This window comes from Haliotis rubra, unplaced genomic scaffold (genome assembly GCF_003918875.1).
Source record: "Haliotis rubra isolate DU_JTF1 unplaced genomic scaffold, ASM391887v1 Scf13, whole genome shotgun sequence".
NCBI lineage: Eukaryota > Metazoa > Mollusca > Gastropoda > Lepetellida > Haliotidae > Haliotis > Haliotis rubra.
Genome location: NW_025765225.1, coordinates 3,713,760 through 3,735,437, shown reverse-complemented (window position 1 = coordinate 3,735,437; position 21,678 = coordinate 3,713,760). Strand labels below are relative to the sequence as shown.

The window sequence follows — 21,678 nt, the reverse complement described above, 5'->3', positions numbered from 1 at the left end:
ATCAATTTATTCATACACATAATGTAATATTTTCTGGTTGAAATGTAGTTCTGTGCCTGACTCCTATTACCACTGTTACAAAGCAATGTTACAGGAATCTAGCAAAGAGTGACTGAGTTTGGTTTTACGCCGCTTTTAGCAATATTCCAGCAATATCACAGCGGGGGAAACCAGAAATGGGCTTCACACATTGTACCCATGTGGGGAATCGAACCCAGGTCTTCGGTGTGATGGGCGAACCCTTTAACAACTAGGCTACCCCACCACCCCATCTAGCAAAGACAAACACAAGAAGGTTTTGAAATACTAACATATAATGTAAATGATATAATGTCATAAATCCTCCTGCTTTTCATACGTAGGTTGTATATACGTTAGCTGTACATGTGTTGCATGTATCCTACAAATCTGATGTAAAAATGGGGTGTTGGTCTAAACTTACTAAAAATACAGAATATACATCAATACCTGTTTGTTCAAGAATTTTCTTTCACTTGGTTGATAGGAAAACAAACATTAACTTGTGTAATGCAATATTTTTGCACATAATCTGCCACAAAATTATGTGAGTGACAGTCAAGTAGACAGTCACTCACGTGTGTAACTTGGAAATGATCTTGATTGAAAAATATTGAGAGTGTGTGTGAGAGCGTTGTAGTGACAATGTATTGTGAGACTGTAAAAGTATCTGAGTTCCAAATCAGCCTTCTCACCTGAGACCTATTATCAACATAATTTACATACTTATGACTGGTTTACTAATTTAAATTCAAGCTCAGAAATAAAACAGAAATGCAACTGTGCTCCTCATGTTGAGTGAGTGAGTTTAGTTTTACGCCGCGCTCAGCAATATTCCAGCTATATGGCGGCGGTCTGTAAATAATTATGTCTGGACCAGACAATACAGTGATCAACAGCATGAGCATCGATCTACGCAATTGGGAACCGATGACATGTGTCAATCAAGTCAGCGAGCCTGACCACCCGATCCAGCTAGTCGCCTCTTACGACAAGCATGGGTTGCTGAAGATTAATTCTAACCCAGATCTTCACGGCTCCCCTCATGTTGAACATGAGGCAGTATATACGTGACAGACAGGTGTTTATACCTTGGACTTGGCAGCAGCACCATACGGACCGAGAAACAAGCCTGGGATTATCTCCTGAAATTAAATTAATCCAGCAATCACCTAGCATCACATGAAATGAATATCAACATGACTGTTGTTTGTTTTTCATTTGTCAATATGTTGAGAGTCCTGAAATATTGTTAAAAGTGAGTGAGTGGAGGAATATTCCAGCAATATCACGGCGGGGGACACCAGAAATGGGCTTCACACATTGTGCCCATGTGGGGATTCGAACCCGGGTCTTCGGCGTGACAAGTGAACGCTGTAACCACTAGGCTACCCCACCGCCCCTTGTTGAAAGTATATCACCAACTGAGACTCTAGTAGTTATAGTGTTGGAACATTACACTTAGCATGCTGCATAAACAAGACTAACAATACAACTTCTTATTGTATAAATGTCATGCAAAAAGATGTGCCCCCTCCACAGGATCTATATATGTGCATGAGATGTGACATGAAGCCTACCTGCATCTCTCTCCGCATGATGTATTCCCAGTCCTGAATGAAAACAAGTAGATTTAGTAAACATGGTCGGAAGTAATCTGATGTGATGTAATCATTGTCTGTGAGCATGAGTGAATGAGTTGGGTTTTTCGCCGCTTTTAGCAATATTCCAGCAATATCACGGCAGGGGACACCAGAATCTGTGAGCATGAGGTTCCCATAATAGGTTCTCAAGTGTTTTGCTGTCTAAAGTGCAGATCAAGTGGTAAGATAACATGTTTCATTGCTGTACTCAGACACCACATACTGATATCATTGCTGTATCCGGGTTCAGGCTAAAACGTCACCACAGCAAAACGGCACCTGGCGAAAAGGCACCATTTGGACATAATGGAACCTCGACTTGGTGAAAACGGCTACAAATCTTATGGCGAAAACGGCACCAACTAAAATCTTATTGGGAAAACTAGTTTGTTTTAAGATAATCGGATTGCAGAATGTTCAGATAGTAAATAGATCTACTATTATGTCGGAACTCTCAAAATTTAAGAACAAGGATGTATTTTTATATTCATGTATACGAAGTGAAAACTACTTTATACGGTAACAGCGCATTAAATAACTCAAATTAATAGTGACATTCTGAACTCATTACACCAGTTCATTACTAAAAGTAACCGCTTCCAGTAATTATAAAATCTACGTATATATTCAATGTAAGGCAAGCTATATATAACTTGATTTTCTTCGGCTGCTCAGTTCGTTGCTAGGCATAACCAACACCATATCCGAACATATTTATTATCCAATCATTTATCTGTTATTTTGTCACAGCATTTTCTTTTGTTGTCAAATTATTTCAATTATGCATCCAGCTATTGGAACAATGTACTGGAGCGGCGTTTATATAAGCCACTAGGCTTGTTCGCCTACCTATCCAGGTTTCTTTGACGAAACAAAAATATGTTTAAACCAAATACATCTACTGTGCCGACAGTGATTGGAAATGGGCATCCCATAGCTGATAATCGGATTGCAGAATGTTTCGATAGTAAATACATCTACTGTGCCGACAGTGATTGGAAAGGGCATCCCAATTTAGCGTGAAAACATCGCAACCTTTGATGTTTTAAGTACATTTACTCAACTGAAATCGCCCAGTGTCAAAATGAAATTGTATTTAAGACCCACAAATGTACCCATTGTCTACCGTCGCCGAAATACCTTAGTTGTGCGTGCGACGTTAAATAAAGCAAATAACAACAACCAATTGTTTGTTAGTTTTTTTCTATTTTGGGTATACATAACATAATATTTGTTCTGAATATACATAACATAAATTATGCAAGCTTAATGATGTTTCATTTTTTACTATTTTTATTAGAAATTTCCTGAAATTGTGTCACTGCTGTTACGAAATTTGTAACATCATTTTGAAAAGAAAAAATCCAAAGATAATATTTATTTAATGTACATATATATCAAAATATCTAGTTTTACAATATAACATGGCTAATGAGTTTTGAAATTGTATATTTATTGCTTATGAAAAAGACAAAAAAAATCAAATTGCACATCAGCCACTGGAGTTGTGACACATGCAAATTGAGTAAAATTGGGTGGTTTAAAATAAATATAAAATTATATTTTCCCTAATTTTGTTACTGTAAAGTGTAGAATAATCTGGGATAAGTTAGTTTACCATAATTTTTGTTTGTTTTGATTTTGACTTAAGTTTGTCGGATACAAACACATAACATAAATATGCACGGATTTTGAGAATGACTCATATGTTGATATAATCTTGCTAATGTTATAATGAAATGAAATAAAACATAAGTCAACGTTATACTTTGTTTTATATATGGTGTCGTTTTAGCCCAGAAGTCAGTAGCCGTTTTAACACATTGTGCCCATGTATGGTGCCATTTTCGCCAAACAAATTTGGTGCCGTTCTGCTGTGGTGCCGTTTATGCTCTAACCCCTGTATCCCAATGACACTGAGCAATGAAACTTGATAGCACTATGTGCAAACTAATAACCAATGCATACAAGTGTGTGTGTCTAAGTCTCATGGACTATATGCATAAGTCAAGTGTGGTATATAGTGCCCTTGTAATTAAAAACCCTATTTGACTGTCAGTAGACAACCGGAACAGATGCCTAAAGAAGGCATCTTCACCACGGTCACCGCAATTCTTCGACCAACGATTCTTATCAGTACTGGCATCTCTACCGGTCACTGTAGGACACTTTACAACAAAGAAAACATGATTAGAAGTTAACTCTCTTTGTAAACTGCACATTCCTCCAAAACGTCATGATAAAACACCGTTATCTTGGTAAGAAGTAAATAAAAGAATATAGGCAAACTGCATAAAGACGAATGATATGAACACCAATCTTTCTACTGGTTAACTGCTCGCGGGAGTCAGATTACCGAGTCTTTACAGAAGATAAAGGAAACAGACATACCAGCCCCTGCTCGTCCGAGTTTGGTACAGGTGGGAAATCTAGAGCGTCCATTGTACTTCATTTAACACATCATGCCATGTCTGGTACATGGTTGTTAGCCGGTATTATTGTTTTGGTCTGTAAATGACAACTGTTTCGCCATGTGATTGCTTCAAATTGTATACACATAAACTCATGACGTTTCACACATGTAAAGGTAACAATATTCCTAACAACTATGGTCAATAAGTATGTCCCCCTGTGACCTGGGATTTTGTCAACTGTTTACTTTGCACATATGTCCTCCGTCTGAAATTATAAAATTTGGACAAAACTGAAGTTTGAAAGTTTACTATGTTCATACTAGATAAATATGTTTGTTAAATGTTAGAGCCAAAATGACCCCGCATTAAAACCTCACCTCGCGAAAATGGTAGAAAATTGTCAAAAGCCTTCGTGAACGTTCACGTGGCGACATCTTATCAAGGAAATTCGGCACCGTACATCCATTCTATATTTATATTATTTTTCTTTATTTTGAGGCAATAAATATAAATGTACTGTCTAGTGTACATTTCTGATAAAATCTGCTCTGTGGCCAAAGCGTTGCCAAAAGCAGTCTTAGAATTATTCTTTGCAGTATATCACCTAAACCAGAGACCATATATACCGCCTATGGTCTCTGTCTAAACAGAAATACATGGTGTCTGTCTAAACAGAAATACACTAAACTTTATTAAATGAAACAGCTTTCGTACAGTTTTTGTATAATGTATGTAGATGATGTGTTGGTCTTGTGGCTAAAAACATTTGCTGGTAACGCCGAAGACACGGACCCAATTCCTGACACGGGTACAATAAAATATATCCCATTCTGGTCCAAACCTCACCATTCGCTCTCCCACGGAAGAATCACATCATTCATCAGGTACCTTAAAACTTCCGCCGTCGTACATGACACGCAGCCCAAGGTGAAAGGTTTGACATTTACCACGATGTATCCAATCATATAGCTCTGAAAGTGTATTCAAGGTTGAAATATTCCGACTTGCATTTTTCACTACTTTCAGCCTCGAAGGATGATCATTGCTTGACTCGTTTGGCTGGTGGTCTACGGGTATTATTTTGCGTCTTGTAATAATAATACATTACGTTGATCTGTTCCTTGCAGTCTAGGTAAAAAAAAACCTCGCGACAAAAGCCCCTTGGTACGAAAGCCCCTCAACCAAAGGACAAAAGCCCCTCGAATAATGACCAAAAGCCCTTCACTATATGTATTAATGGAAATATAAAATTAAAGACAACAAATGATTAATGACATGATTTTTTTATTGCTTCATAATATAATGACCCTAAATGATATATGTCACCTATATACTGGTCGATATGACGCAGAACTATTACCTGTATCACATCATCGATTCACTACTGTTTGTAGTTCTTGTTTGGTGTTCAGACACATCAACCTGGGTGGATGTTTCCTTGTTTATGTGTTTATACATTGATGGTGGTGTTACTGAAGTCGGGTCATGACTGATTAACCGTGGGGCACTAAGAAGCTGACAGTTCAAGGAACCACACAATATGAATTCCATTTCTTTATCCGTGGTAACGGGACATGAAACCGCTCTGTGTGCCCCATGATCAAATACCAGACACAAAGAATAAATACATTTTCGCAATTTAGTAATACAAAATAAATTACTATGTTGAAAGTATATTGGAGATATGAAACAAAAATGGTAGCATACAATTACATGATTACTTCCGAGTTAAATAAATTAATATTAAGATATTAATTAGGCAATTTATGAAAAAGCGAAACAAGAAAAGCTTATATTGCCTCAGCATATCCCGTTGTCACTCAAACATCTTAGTCTTACAAGAATGTTAAAGTGTCAATGTTTACAAAAGTACAATATAGATTGTTTAGTGGCAGCCATCGTTGGGTTTGTTGTTCTTACCGTCAGCATCTGCTACCAGGTTGTTATTGCAGTGCATATTTAGACGAGACTTCGGACCCAAATATCCAATTTCAGAGATTTCCAAATTATACTTCATTAGGTAACACACCCTCGAACTGTTCGTCTTCTTCAATGTTGTAAATACATTATAGCGGTAATACCAAAGAAAGATCAAAAGAGTCACTCACTGATGAGCAACGTTTGAGTATTGTTAAAAAACGATTACATATTGACTAGTTGTTAAGATAATGTTTAAAACAAAACGGAAGTGACGTTTTCACAATATTTGGTGCGTAAACCGCACGGAAGTTCTGCAACGCTGGACGGACTGCAGCCTAAAAGAAGCTGATATTCATGCCGCTGTAGGCAGGTAGGAGTTTAGTGTCATGGTTGCATTGTCAGGCGCATATCTGCCTCCAAATAAACATGACTTTGTACTTAAGATGACAGTTCATTCCTCACTCTGAAACAATCATGGCATTGTTTGACAAATCGTTATCTGAGTGGGACGTGTGCGAAAAGGGAGTGACAATTGTGGGGTTTTTTTATTTATTTTTTTCGAACAGGCTACAAGTGACATTCACTTAGGAGACAGAGTTACTGTCTATGTGTATGGCAAGGTTGCAGTTTACACAACGCTGCTTATAGCACTATTTGCCTGGCTGTTGGTTTTGCTTCACTGATCTTGAGTGCCTTTTCTGATCTTTGTGTTAGGGTAGCTTACTACAACTCTCAGATACCTATTGGTTATAAATATCTGTATAGTACCTGTGCCGACAACGACCCCTTCAGCATCAGTGACAGTATATATACCTTGACGCCAGTTTTTAGCGTTACAAGCCCTGTGAAAAATATAAACCATGCAAATGCAAGCAGAGACCCTTATTTAACTTATATTGAGATTTACTGCCATATTTCAGATATTCAGGAACATGTGGTTGTGTGGACATGTGCACATTGTCAGTTTTGTCTAAACAGATTATGTTAATCAAGACCAGTAGTTTACGATCAAGTTCGTTTCTTGCTGGAAATAGTCCTGCTTTTTGGAAACAGTCCTGCGCCAATGCACCAAGATGAAGTGTCAGCTTGTGTTTTTTCTTTCCACTTTCTCAAACAGTAAGAACATCACATCTAGTCCTGCAAGTTCTGATTGTAAGATTCTAACAATTGCCTACATTGGTGTTCCAGATGTGAGCAAGAGGCTGTGATGATCCGCACAACCCTGCCTAGATGACTTCTGGTGACCCCAGTTTCAACAGACCCTCTGCACTACTTCTGGCCCTATGTTGTGCGGCGGCAGTAACATCATGTTCCGCACATCTCCTCCTTCAGACTGTCAACAGCGACATTGGTGCAGAGAACTATACCTACTACCGCCTCAACCGCCCCGGTACAATTATTCTTCAATTAGAGAGCATCCAAGGTGACGCTGACCTTTTTGTCTCTGATCTCACGCTGAATCCAACCTACGATGATTATGAAGCTCAATCTGTCACTTGTGGCCTTGACGTTGTGGAGATTCCATATTACTTCTCTCGCCCAGTTGGGGTTGCCATATACGGGCATGTGTCATACGAACTCTCACAATATAAGCTTGAAATCCTACTAGTGTCTGATGAAGAGCAAATTTCATATGAACACCTGAATGCAGATGGTGCTAGCGACAATTATGGCTCAGAGTACAGTTTCGAGAAGAGAGTTCCCCCTCACTTCCCAAAAGATGTTGAAGAAGAGGAATCACCATGGTGGACTTTACTTGTTGGCATTCTTAAAATCATTGTGGAAGTTCTAATGTGAATGGCAGAATGCTAAACTATTTCAATGGTTGCCTGAAATTGCATGTCAGACCGATAATGGTTTATTAAGCAGAAAAATATTATTTTATAAAAATATGAGTTTATTTTGTGAAAATGTATCTCTGACTGTTTTGAAGATTTAAGTGATTTGATATTCAACTATTTTGCAATGACTATGTAACGTTAATGTCGACAAATCATGCTTATTAATGTAAACATTTATTTACTATCACTGCAGGATTGCCCCTAGGAATACATGATGATGATGGTGCCACATTCCCAGTCCTCAACAAGAAATGGGAATGAAACACATGCCCTTTATTCTATACTTAAATGTCAAGTCAAATACCAATAGATTTGGCCATGGTTCCCTTTGTAATCACAGTTTCGTTTGTTATCATATGACTACCCACTATGTAATTCTTTAAATATTTTCACTTTAGGATATAGGTCATGATTTATCTGTCACTTGGAAGGCAATTGGGCAAATTGTTTACCACAGATTGTCTCTAAAATTTAGAAATTACAAATGTTCTTAAATATGGTGACTAACAGTGGCCTTCACAGGGCTCCAGATAAGGGCCGTATCGGCGTATGTACGAATATAAAATAAGCAAGATACGGTAGGAAACAATTTTAAAAACGTAGCAGATACGAACCACAGCAATGGTGTTACGGTTTCAGAATCATTTACAGACGTATTTATCTGAAAAAGTATTGTTTTATTGTTTACTGACCTGTTTACGCTAGAGTAGCAATGTTGTGGTGCATATATGAAACGAAACACAAGATTACTGATCGCCATTAAATTCCATTCAGTACTCTAAATGTACTCTTATTGTTTTCCAGTAATCCTATATTGAAAAAATAAGGAGTAAGTACTCCTGATCATGAAAAATTATCTGGAGCCCTGCCTTCATTCATATTATTATTCCTTGGACCTCACTTGAAATTGTAAGTTTCTTTGTATAGACATCACACATGATGGCCTTTTTGGGTTTATCCTCCCACAACATATTTAAGACAGACTGAATTTGTTTGAGTTGTATAATGTAATCATGTAATGGTGGCTGCAATGATATGATAGATATATGAATTGAATTTTGTCATGTGTAATGACTAGGTGTTGTGACCATGTCGTTAAGAGCAATGTCATCCCATTATTGTGATGTTTAAATGCTATGACCCCCTGACTACTACTAAAACAAGTCGTCTTGTAACCATACCCTCCTACAATTACCTATCAAGCTTATGAAATGAACAGATGTCTGTGCTTTTATGACATGGGTAGTTCACTTTGTCCAGAAGTCTGATTGGAAGTTATGTTGTTATTTCTAGCACTTTTTCTACAGTATACTGGTATAAGCCCAAATGCAAGAAATGTTTTAATGAAAAATACAAGGTTATGATATTCTGAAATCTCATCCAGTACATATGAGGGGGTCTACACTGCTGTTAGACTCACTGGAAACAGCAATAATGCAGACTTTGTATGTTTGCTGTGCTCAGCAATATTTCAGCTATATTAAGGCAGAGGGCAATCTAGTGATTGACATCATAAGCATTGATCAAGACAAGTGGGAGGCTATGACATACATCAGCTGAGGCAGACTAGTTCATCCTGTTAGTCATCTATTAAGACAAGCCTAAGACCAACCCAGATCTTCACAGATTCACGTGGTATAGAGCTAGACCTTTGGTAGGACATGCTGGTGTAGGTGGTTTCTTTGTATTACTTTGTCCGTCCCATTTGTGTAGGACTTTCCTAATGTAGCAGTGCAAGATAAGGGTTGTGTATAAATGACACAGCCTAGAGGCAACCCTGCTCATTTAATTATATTGAGACTAACAACTTGCTTCATATCTGTAGCTGCTGGAAATCTAACAATCTGATAGGTATACAATGTGAATTTGTAAAGGTGATTCAGAATGAGCAGTAACAGTAGTTGTTGAATTAAATTCTTTCAAAGCCATCGGTCTTCCCTGGCTATACAGTTTTTACAAGGCCAATACTTTCACAGGTACATGGGAAACTTGACTATTAGTATTCATGAACACAGTACAGAACATTCTGAAGTACTGGGATTAGACTCTGTCATCATTTTCATGTGCTTAGTGGTATGTTGTGCATTGAATCCCCCCAAATACAAGAATTATGAACTGTATGTGAGGTATATTTGTCAGAAAGCCAGTGAATAATCAGAAAATTTGATACAAAAGTCTGAGACTGAGTGTCTTTTGTATTCCATTTGCCATTTTGAAATTAAAACTGATATGTGAGATTTTGTATCCATGTATTGAATAAAATGAGTTTATTATCAGCATGTTCTTGATTTTTTAGATTTTGGAACTACTTTCAACTTATAACATCATTTAGGAGTTCCCAAGTCAAATTAAGGACATCTTTGTGAACTAGCCGTCTTGATCCACCAGTTAGATAACTACAAGAACTGGCATTGCAGCAAAATGGTAAAACCTACTCCATGAAGACATCAGACTGGAGGGGGTGAAGTGAATATGTGGCAAAAGTACCCATTGACAATCACATGACAGGAACTTCTTCTACTGCTACCATCTAGTACTACTGGAATACAGCTAGAAGCAGTGTAAAAGCCTTATTCACTCCACCGCTACTACTAATACTAATCAATCGCAATTACACATTCAATTTCATACACTATATAATTAATTGGTGATATATTTAGTTTGTTGTTGGATTCAACATTTAATTATTTGAAGGCCATACTGAGAGCAACTTTTGTTGAGAGGTGCTTTTTGTTAACATTTTAAACCACTGGCATATCCAGTTGGCGATGGTGCAGTAGCATTGAACCCATGACTGCAGGTTCTGGAATGCCCAAGGGATGCAACTCTGCAGAGCAAACTGACAGCTGAAGGACTGATACCCATGTGTCCCCTATGATAAAAGTTCTTAAGAACATAGCTAGTGAAGATCCGGGTTAGAATTGGTCTTCAGAAACCCATGCTTGTTGTAAGAGGCGCCTAATGGAATTGGGTGGTCAGGCTCGCTGACTTGGTTGACATGTCATCTGATCACAATTGAGTAGACATGATGCACATGCTGTTGATCACTCGATTATTTACAGACTGCTGGAGTATGGTGTTAAACAACAAACAAACAAAAGCTACTGATAACAATCACTTATTAGCTGCAAAAGGGCTGATGTTTTGTTATGCACCAAACCGTTATGGAATACACTCACAATAACCATAAGACACTAAATATTATTGTGAGTTTTTATTTTCAAAATATTACAATATTTACAAGTTGTTGAAGCACATGCCATGAATGATATACTCTGACTGAAACTTATTTCTTTAATCATTTCCAGATCCATTCAGTACAGTGCTCCTGTAACAGGAATTCTCAGATATCCAATCTCTGATTCAATGTCAAAAATGGACTATCAGTTTGTACACATCCTACAAACAATGGGGAGCCTGTTCCTCTCAGAAACAAGTGCTAAACAAGGACAATAGACTTTCCAGAGAATTGCAAAAAAATATCTCAAAAGATTGTTAAATTCAAAACTAAATTGTACATTTTGTGGACCACAATTTTCCACAGTATCTTGAAATTTACAGTGAACATTAAATACAAATTAGAAAATATTAAATAATCAACACTCTTCTAAGATTTTGCTGTGAATTTGCAATTAACTTGATATTTTAAAGTTGAAAATTCAATTTACCAATTCTCACGATTTTATAGCAAACCAAAAAGAGTCCACAAATGTTTTCATCAAATTCACAGCATTAGCCAGCATTTCGAAACTCTAAATTTCTAAATATCATTTATTGCTAAACAGTGATATTGTAAGTACAAGAGTTAGGGTGGTGCACCTTTCATAGCCATAATGGACATACTGCTATATTCAATATTCATTCACATAGGACAGCTGTACTCTAACTTCTGTGTTCACACACATCCTGTGACAGACTTACTATCACTGTTGAGATCTATATCCCAGATCATATGAATGAGAGATGTACCATTATTTATTTACCAAGCAAACATGTTTCACTGTAGTCTTGACCTACAGTACTAGGAATATCAGAGCAAGTTTCCATTTTACTCTGTTATCCAATGTATACTGCTCAAAACAAATTAAAGAACACACGTTTTTCATATTAGTGAGTGAGTGAGTTAATTTTACTCCACACTCAGCAATATTCCAGCTATATGGTGGTGGTCTGTAAATAATTGAGTCTGGACCAGACAATCCAGTGATCAACAGCATGAGCATCAATCTGCGCAATTGGGAACCGATGACATGTGTCAACCAAGTCAGCGAGCCTGACCACCCGATCCCGTTAGTCGCCTCTTACGACAAGCATGGGTTTACAGAAGATCAATATTCTAACCCGGACTTACACGGGTATGTTTTTCATATTACTGTGATTCATCTGTTGTGGCAATGGCAGATTAACTATAGCTTTAAGAACAAATTGTGTAGTGTTTAACTTATTTTGACCAGTATACATTTGGTTTCTATTACCATAAATACTCCGGACCCATTTGCTGTGAAAGTTTGTATTGAGCTTGGTGCAAAACGCAAAATGTTAAAAACAAGCCGATCAGGCCAAATTATATTCCTGAGCTGAACAAATTAGTTAGAATAGGTGATGGCAGGACCAAAGGAGGCTGTGATAACATTCCCAAACTAGGTAGGTCCTGGGTATTTACCAAAGTATATTTTGAACATAGGCCCCCACTAGGGGTCAGAAAATCGATATATAAAACTAGACCCCGGTTTAGTATCCACACCCCCTACTATATAATATGGAAAGATTCATCACAGAAATATGGTGACATGATCGAAAACCGGACAATTACACACACATTAATTGATACATCGTATTCTCAAGGTCTCACAAGTATCAAAATCTTTTGTCCATATCTCCGATGTGTGTAGGGGGCATATACATGCGCTTTCCGTGGGGATGCATTTGATGGTATTTATTAAATCGCAAAAGACAGAGTTGCTGTGCCGGAAGTATACAAAACTAGGTCATCAGCGCAATCAAATTGGTTAATAAAATGACAACAAATGAGACGGAAACTCAAACGTCTTTCATCCAAGATGTCACGGTCTGATGTTTTATCTTGGTAAGAATAATTTTAAAAACGAATAAAAATAATTTTTTTTACAAACACATAATAATCCATTCATTCAGTGTAATGTGTTACCCAATCAGATCGCCGGAGGTAGTGAAGACAAGCGCTGGCAACCTAATTTTGTATACTTCTGGCAAAGCAACTCAGTCTTTGGCGATTTAATAAAAACCTTTAATAATGAACCTTTACATATTATATAGTAGGGGGTGTGGATACTAAACCGGGGCTTAGTTCATCGATTTTCTGACCCGCAGTGGGGGCCTATGATTTTGAAATAATACAAAGAATAATCAAGGCTGAAGTAGACTTCACCGTCATGACTTCACACCAAACACTTGGGGAAACTGAGCAACAAACAGGTCAGAGATGCACACATCTTTGTATAAATGGTACTGCTCCACAGTTTATATGGATACTGGAGTGACTTGGACACTAGATAGGGACTGAAGACTGAACACTTGATAGGGACTATGGGATATGACTTCTTGGTGGAGATCTGAAAACAAATAGTACTTGATATTGCCATGGAGATCTCTTGCCTCCACCAAGTACATTTCCATAAGTACTTGGCCCATCAGTAAGACACATTTCAAGTATCCCAATAAAATGAAACGAAAAGGTTTTTCTTTACAACTGGTCTACTTCAGCTTAAAAATTATAATTTTCATTCATCATATTCATAATCGTAGTTCCAACCACTGCCTCAACATGTCAAACATAGCACTTTCATATAAAAATATTCAAACAGGAGACAGCTTCCTCTGACCCACTGTAACACGCATACTTGAATCTCGATGTTACGTGATAACTGACATGCCACATCTAACCAATGACAAGCAGCTGGTGTCACGATCACCGCACTCCCCACTGATGGCATGGACGAGTTCAATATGTACACTGGGCGTTACTGTTCTTTATCCATGAACAATTTGTTTATCGTGTGCATGGAAACCGAGCCCAAAAGGTATGATCTGTGCAGTCAGGTTTGTCCACAGGGCCTGCATAACAACCACATCCATGGTAACAAGCAGCTTGCACTCTATCTGTAACCGTGGTAACCATGTAGCTCGATTGCCGTTAGAGGCTGCCACGGGACTGCTACAGATTCACTCTATAACACTCACAAGCACCTGTGCTAAATCAGTGTTATTTCCGGAAGCCCTTCAGGATGGGGTAAATATTTTCAAAAGCGTCGTAGATTTCAGTTCTCACTTTCGCACCTGAAACAAAAACATCTCCGCGTCAAATTTCAGAAACATGGAAAAGTGGGTGTGAGCAAATGTTGCTGAAAAGTATTCCAGCAATATCATGACAGTCTGTAAAGTTTCTAATCTTGACCAGGACTGGGTGGTGTGACTACAGGTTTCTCTTGGTTACTGACAAGTCTTAGGGCCTCATCTCAGCATGGTAAAGAGCCTAATGTGGAGATGAGATGAATTGGGTTTAATGTCATGCTTGAGAATATTTCGCTCATATGACGACGTGCATGCGTGTGTATGTGTATGTGCGGCTTCTTGTACTAGCCCAGACTGAAGCTGGTTTTATAGTGCTAGCCTACTGAGGTACCATGCCCGCAGTGAAGCATGAATACCCCACTCAGACACATTATACTGACTCCAGGCCGACCAGTCCTTGTTGTACCCATTAATGCCGAGCGCCAGACAGGGACCAACAAGTACCATATTTTAACGTCTTTTTGGTATGACGTGGTCGGGGATCAGCCCGCGACCTTCCGCTCTCCGGGCGGACGCTCTAACCACTACACCACGGGGGCGGTCTGCCTAATGTGGAAGAAACATGGGTAGATGACTGAGAAAACCAGAGAAGCACAGGATGTAATCATGATAATATCCAAGTCTATTTAACATGTTAAACAATGTTTTATTAATAGAGGCATCAGATTAGAATTTCCTATCCTCTCAGTCTAAGAACAATGACAGGGAGAGATGTTAGTTTGTACTGTATCAGAAATAGCATGATGTAACAAGAACAGGAACTTTTTTTTTGTATTTACAACATCTAATATGTTGATGAAAATGGCACATATTATGGTATATGTTGGAAATGATATTCAAGGTTAACTCACCTGACATTTTGTCATACAGTAAACAAGTCAGTTATTTCCACAAATAAGGACTTACCTGTTAATACAACCTTTCCAGACACAAATATGAGCAACACAATTCTGGGTTTGACCATTCTGTAGATGAGACCTGGGAACAGCTCAGGCTCGTAGCTGGAAGGAGAGGAGACACATTCAGTATTGTCCCCAGGGGCGCTGACATTTGGAATGTACTGACTGACTGAGTTTGGTTTTACTCCGCTTTTAGCAATATTTCAGCAACATCACGGTGGGGGACACCAGAAATGGGCTTCACACATTGTACCCATGTGGGGAATCGAACCCGAGCCTTCGGCATGATGAGCGAACACTTAACTACTAGGCTAGCCCACCGCCCCTGTACAGACATTAACCAAATCTATCATGACTCAGAGAAAGATTCCAGGCTTGATACCATGGTTTCGTTTGTCAAAACATGCATATCATTTACCTCCACTATTCTTATGGTGCCATGGGGTAACCTAGTGGTTAAAGCTTTCGCTCGTCATGTCGAAGACCCGAGTTCAATTCCCCATTTCAGGTGTCCACAGCCTTGATATTACTGGATGACTGCTAGAAAGCGGAGTAAAACCACACTCACTCACTTTTATTCCTTAATGTACCAACAAACTGCAAAACTACCAATCATCAGCTCTTTGGGTAGACATTCTCTCCACTAGACCTTGACTGTCATGGTGCAACTCTCCCCTACAAGCAACACTCTACTGACCTGGAGAACTGACTGTGTGTTAGGACCAGGCCCTCCAGTCGGATGGGAAACTTGACGTCACAGCTCCCTACCATATTCTGAATCTTAAAGTCAAGGAACTTGGCCTGAAAACAGAAATTACATGGCACAACTTGGCACATGCCATTCATTCTAAAAAACATAACTTTTTGTCTTAAACGTAATATTAATAACAGCAACTTCTCACTTATTGCACTATATCCACAACAAGCTGAAAGTGCCAACAGTAGGGTGTAGTTCAGGGAATGTCATGTCATAATGACTTGGTCTTTAGGATTAGTGGACATTCCATGTACACTGGGCTGTAAAACTCAAGCATCTGGCTCAGTAGCACTTCAAATGGCACAAAGGCAAATCGACTTTGAATAAATATGTTAAAGGTTCTTGTAGTTAATTATTTTCAGTCTGTGTATGCGTTAAAATTATATATGTATTCCTTCAGTTGATAGTGACTGTGAACCAACTAAGTGGCATCTTAATCACAATGGTTGTGAAAATCTCACTTGAACTCCTTATCAATCTCACTTGAACTCCTTATCAATCTCCCCTGCAAATATAAATATACTCACTGGGAAGCCAAGTTTCTGGACAATTCTGGCATATTTCCTGGCTGCCAGTTTAGCTTGTTCTTCACTACAAATATAAAACAGTAGACGATAAATACACAAAAACTGGACCAGATTACTGGAGTATAAGACAAAATATTATGGATGTCAAATTTTAAGGAGTTTACTGGAGTCAAATGCACATGCTACAACTGAATACAAGCATTTTAACACATCATTCACAGCCAACATAGAACCTCGAGGCTACGTCTTTAGTCAAAACACAACATTGTTTAACCAGAATTTTTCACTTGCAAGACTCATGTATGATCTGTTTATGACAACTGCCATAGAAAATCAACATGTTGTCATTTGAAAATTGAAATTTAACTCCTCTTCTGGAAGGTCTTCTAACGTCTGGGACAGACACCAAATGATGAAGTGTACTATTCTGAAGGTCAATTTCAGACTCCATTACTTCAATGGCATGTGTAACATATCTAGATTTGGTGAGAACACAACAAGCCTTTCCAGACTGTGGGAAGAATCTGTAGTTCTAATAGACTGGTGCTACTGACACTGACAGAATATGTATCAACATAACTCACAGAGTATCTGGACACAATGTAAGTAACATACCTTTTGGCACCTGTACACACCATCTTCCCTGAACTGAAAATGAGAGCGGTGGTTCGTGGATCTCGTATCCTCATGATGACGGCAGCAAAACGTTTGGGATTGTACTCAGCATTTCTGGCTTGTAATGCTATCTTTTTCAAATCTAACTTGGTGCCAAGGTTGACTGTACAGACAATATTCCTGAAACAAACACAGAATAATTATCATAACACATTTCCTAGCCCTACAAATGGCAGATGTGATACACTTCTTCTGTATGTGTAATAGTTCCTTTGTCTCCCACATGTTTTGCATTTTAGTGTGTACTAACATGGGATGAGAATGACGTTTTTAGAAAAACTCTGAAAACTAGCCGGGGGTCTGATGGCCGCGGGCTTTAGACGATTCACAAAAATGACCCTTGGCCTTATGAAATTCCCGGAATTCTCATCCCAGTACACAGTAGAGGATGGTAAGAAGAAAGTAAGTGAGTATGGGTTTATGCTGCCTTTAGCAATATTCCAGCAATATCGTGGTGGGAAACCAGAAATGGGCTTCACACATTGTGCCCATGTGGGGAATCGAACCCGGGTCTTCGGCATGATGAGCCAACACTATAACCATTAGGCTACCCCACCGCCCCGTAAGAGGCAAGGGGAACCAGTAGTAGAGATGTAGTGTATCCATGATTGCCATAAGAAACAAGTTACACCTTTTATGTGTATACTGATCATGCTTATGTTCAAATGCTGTATACATCATCATGAATATTTCAGCATTATTAACAAAGATTTTGATAACAATGTGAAAGACAGCACACGGCCATGTGACAAATAATATAATGGACAGAACAGAATGCCAGTCATATCATGGCATGCTATCATAATCATGTAAATATTGGGGAAAATCCAAAAGTGAAGCAGTTTGCCACATGTTTATTACCCATGTGTATGGTCTCTTCAGAAGGAGGATATGTACTTGGGTACATTGAGAATTAGCATCCTCATGAGGAGCTGGGTAGCTAAAGGGATGTAACTCTGCACAACTGATGCAGGATAAAAGATTCTCATGCTAAATGCAACACAATTCTGAAGGTGCTCATTGAACAATACTAAAGGTCTGAAACATCTAAAGCAATAAATTGTGTCACAATGACATTTATACATTGTACTCAGCGATCCACAGCATCAGTGTTCTAAATACAGGCTAGGAGATGTGTCATCAAATACAGGTTGTTTAGATCAATATTCACTATGTCGATCACTGGATCATCAAGTCTAAATATGATTATTTACAGATCACCACCATAGAGCTGGAATATTGTTGTGTTAAGCAACAAACATTGTTGGAAATTGTTAAATTTAGAAAACCTTAGACTAAATCATAGTCTCTGAATCTATATAACTTTGATAGTAACAAATAAACCCATTTAACATGTTTAAATTGAAAGAAGCCCCAGGGAGACCAGAGATTCAGAACCCAAGGAGATCTATGCTTGCTTATTTAGCATGTTTAGGGTGCTAGCACTGCAGGGAGGGCTGGTCAGTAGGGGAAATAATGTGGTTCTGGGACTGTGAGACAGACTCGAGCAATGCTAAATAAGCAGAATAATGTAGGCCTTGTTTGGAGACTAAATCTTCTTGAAACATGTTGAATGAGCACTTGATCTTGTTGATGGCCAGCTTTAACTACAACTATTTCATACAGATACAACTTACAAGGGCACATTAAACAGCAGCAGTATATATGAATTGTGTCAGGTCCTCCCTGCTTGTAATGTCCCTGGCCATAATGCCATGTTTTTCGCAGTGCAAAATTCCCCGAATTTAATCCAAAAAAAAGCATCAAGGCATACATTGTCACTGATCTTCTGATATTGAGCTCAGTTTGTTTATTTGCTTGTTGTTTCATGTCACATACAGCAACATTTCAGCCATATGATGGCAGTGCTAAATATTAAAGCCTGGAACAAACAAACCAAATTACTACATGTTTTTCTTTATTTTGGGTGTGGATTAACAAAGATAACAGGAACGTTTGATAAATGACGCTGACCAATTATTTTTGATGATTGATCGGTTGTAATGGACCAATCATCAATTATGAGATTTTAACCAATTCCCAACACTAGCTCACACCCCAGCAATGAATATACTAGTATATACTCTGTGTTTAAGCTCCTGTGGTCTTAATGCCACACTTGTTATGTTTTGTATGTCACAAATATTAAGACTTACTGTAGCTGTGGTCGAATGCCTGACCCTTCTGATGCTGGTGTGGCTGGAGTTCCAGGGGTCATGGGACCCCCTGGGGTTGGTGGGTATAAACTGACATTTGAGGGTGGGAGCATAGGGTTGGGTGTGGCACCCAAGCCATATCCACTGAGTGCTGGAGACAGTAGTGGACTCTGAAACAAAAAGGCACTTTTAGTATTTACATATACAAATACAGTAAGTAAGGAAAATATCAGACCATATATATCAGACATACTTGAGCAACCAGATGATTTATGGTTGGTTGGTTGTTGTTTAACTCCACACTCAGAAATATTCCAGCTATATGGCGGCGGCCTGTAAATAATCGAGTCTGGACCAGACAATCCAATGATCAACATCATGAGCATAGATCTAGGCAATTGGGATATGATGACATGTGTAAACAAAGTCAACAACTGTAACCACCCGATCCCATTAGTCGCCTTTTACGACAAGCATTGGGTGCTGAAGACCAATTCTATCCCTGGTCTAAACGGGTGAGACGATTTATGCAAAGGCATAGGTATGACAAAAATACTTGATGTAGCAAATCTGTGGAAATCTGCAGAATTCTGTGGATTCCCAGAAAATTATCATCTCCTTATACTTACACTTATCATTTCAGGAATGGAAGTTAACTATGTTTACTTAGTGACTGAAATTAAGAAGTAAGCATAGCAAGTCCAAACTGTGTAAATTCTGGCAAGAACAATTTTAAAAATTACATTATTGCTAAGCTAAATATCACAAAATAGTTTTTCTTTACCCATCATGCTCAGGAACAAATCATCTGTGAAAACAGTTGGTCTGTCTCCAGATTTCAGAGACCTGTGCATACTACCAGGTAGCAAGTTAATTAAACTTTATCTCATGTTAACCAAAAAAGGTAATGAGTCAATTAAGTAAATATGTTTTACCTTAGTCATGAATCTAAAGAGCTGTTTTATTTTGTAATATTAGGGATAGGACAAGGATCGCTTATCTAGGGTAAGGGTCTCTTTAAGATCCAATATATTGAATACAATTTACAATGGGAATAGTTATTTGGGACAAGGCAAATATGGCTAGCTAAATAGGTCAATAATAACAAATTTTGTTGACATCTAAATTATGTCCAGAATGCTGTTTTGTTTTAGCATAAATGTATTACCACTCACCAGTGACAACAAATATGTTGATTTCTTTTGGGACATTTATAGCATTTTTGCTCAACGTAACTTCATTGATCATGTTGATATATTAGCAATAATTCAAAAATATGTAGAACCAATTGTCAACCTCTTTGATCTGGACCTGTCCCAAAGAACAGTACGTGTCTCCCAATTATCAACTGTCCAATTGTTTTGTCACATTCTTTGAGGATGAGAGGCTATCAAATAGGACATCATACCTGTGCTTGTTGTGGATTTGGAGTCAAGCCAGTCCCATAGGAGGGGAAACCACTGCCGTCCATCATTGTGCTTGGTTGGACCCGCAGTAATTATCTCCTATATTTGGGTCGTGTTGAGGCTATTCTTGCACCCCTAGTCTCCAACGATGACTACAGCACACTCACTTACAATATTGAATCGTTTTATAAAAGTGCTAAACATATCAGATCAAATCCATTTCGCAAGTGTTTTCAACATGCCGGTTCACACGACCCAGAGCCACAATCTTCAGAGATCGAACAACCGTCTCATCTAACTCCCACTGTCTCACATATGCTCATTTGGTGCCCTGAATAGTTTCAGGAACACAAACTCGGACAATAAAAGCACAAGTTACAGTTGTGTGACACGCTGTTGTCAATTCTTATTGCGCGAAATTGCATGCATTTACACCGGATGATAGATATGCTCCAGTACAGCGCGTGCTACATGTTCGCCATGGACTAAAGAAAGAAAATATTGCTGTAAAATACACGAGACCCGTGGTGCGGCGCGCAGCTAATAACGAATGCCAGTCCAGAAACTATCGCTGTTCGGAGTTTATATGCCGCTTGTGGAAAAGGAAATGTAATATTTTTTTCAGGCCTTAACATAAACAAACTCTCGATCGTGTTTTACATATTAGATAAGAAGAAACCTATGCGTACGATAATGATGAAAACGTACATGGATATCATTAAAACAATTTTGAGTATGAGACATGCGACATTGACTGGTTATGCGGCAAACTGAACCCAAATCCCCACTCATCATAAAATTGTAGTACAATAGATGCGATGGGATTAACTAATCTATGCATTATGTATTCACTTGTTAGGGGCAATGGGATGAACTTATCTGTGCACTAGGGGTATGTTTGGAGTATGCTGGTCAGTAAGGTCATGAGAATGTTTTTATATAATGATTTCCTGTGGTTTTCGAGATGGGACTCAAGATGAAGTGAAAGTTTTCACAGCAATTAATGATTTCCTGTGTCCATCAGCCAATCTAGCAAAAGGCCACATTACTGTATAAACTTCTCCAAGATAAAATGAGATTTACAATAATGTA

General features: G+C 38.4%; 2 protein-coding genes across 2 annotated transcripts in view; one reads left to right on the top strand and one right to left on the bottom strand.

The window, feature by feature from the left end:
• Positions 1–21,082, bottom strand: part of LOC124267186 (TATA-box-binding protein-like) — a 41,851-nt gene extending 20,769 nt beyond the window's left edge. Inside the window, exons 1-9 of the mRNA XM_046702101.1 lie at positions 20,589–21,082; positions 19,181–19,350; positions 16,965–17,144; positions 16,350–16,413; positions 15,763–15,866; positions 15,073–15,167; positions 14,144–14,151; positions 1,599–1,631; positions 1,110–1,163 (exon numbers count right to left, since the gene is read on the bottom strand). Of these exons, the coding sequence (XP_046558057.1) occupies positions 1,110–1,163; positions 1,599–1,631; positions 14,144–14,151; positions 15,073–15,167; positions 15,763–15,866; positions 16,350–16,413; positions 16,965–17,144; positions 19,181–19,350; positions 20,589–20,654 (774 nt within the window). The 5' untranslated portion in view covers positions 20,655–21,082. The remainder of the gene's footprint in view (positions 1–1,109; positions 1,164–1,598; positions 1,632–14,143; positions 14,152–15,072; positions 15,168–15,762; positions 15,867–16,349; positions 16,414–16,964; positions 17,145–19,180; positions 19,351–20,588) is intronic.
• LOC124267185 (UPF0669 protein C6orf120 homolog) lies at positions 6,280–8,401 on the top strand. Its single transcript, XM_046702100.1, has 2 exons — positions 6,280–6,365; positions 7,184–8,401. Exon 2 carries the CDS (start codon positions 7,226–7,228, stop codon positions 7,790–7,792), a length of 567 nt encoding a protein of 188 aa, XP_046558056.1. The 5' UTR covers positions 6,280–6,365; positions 7,184–7,225; the 3' UTR covers positions 7,793–8,401.
• Positions 21,083–21,678: the final 596 nt, after the last annotated feature.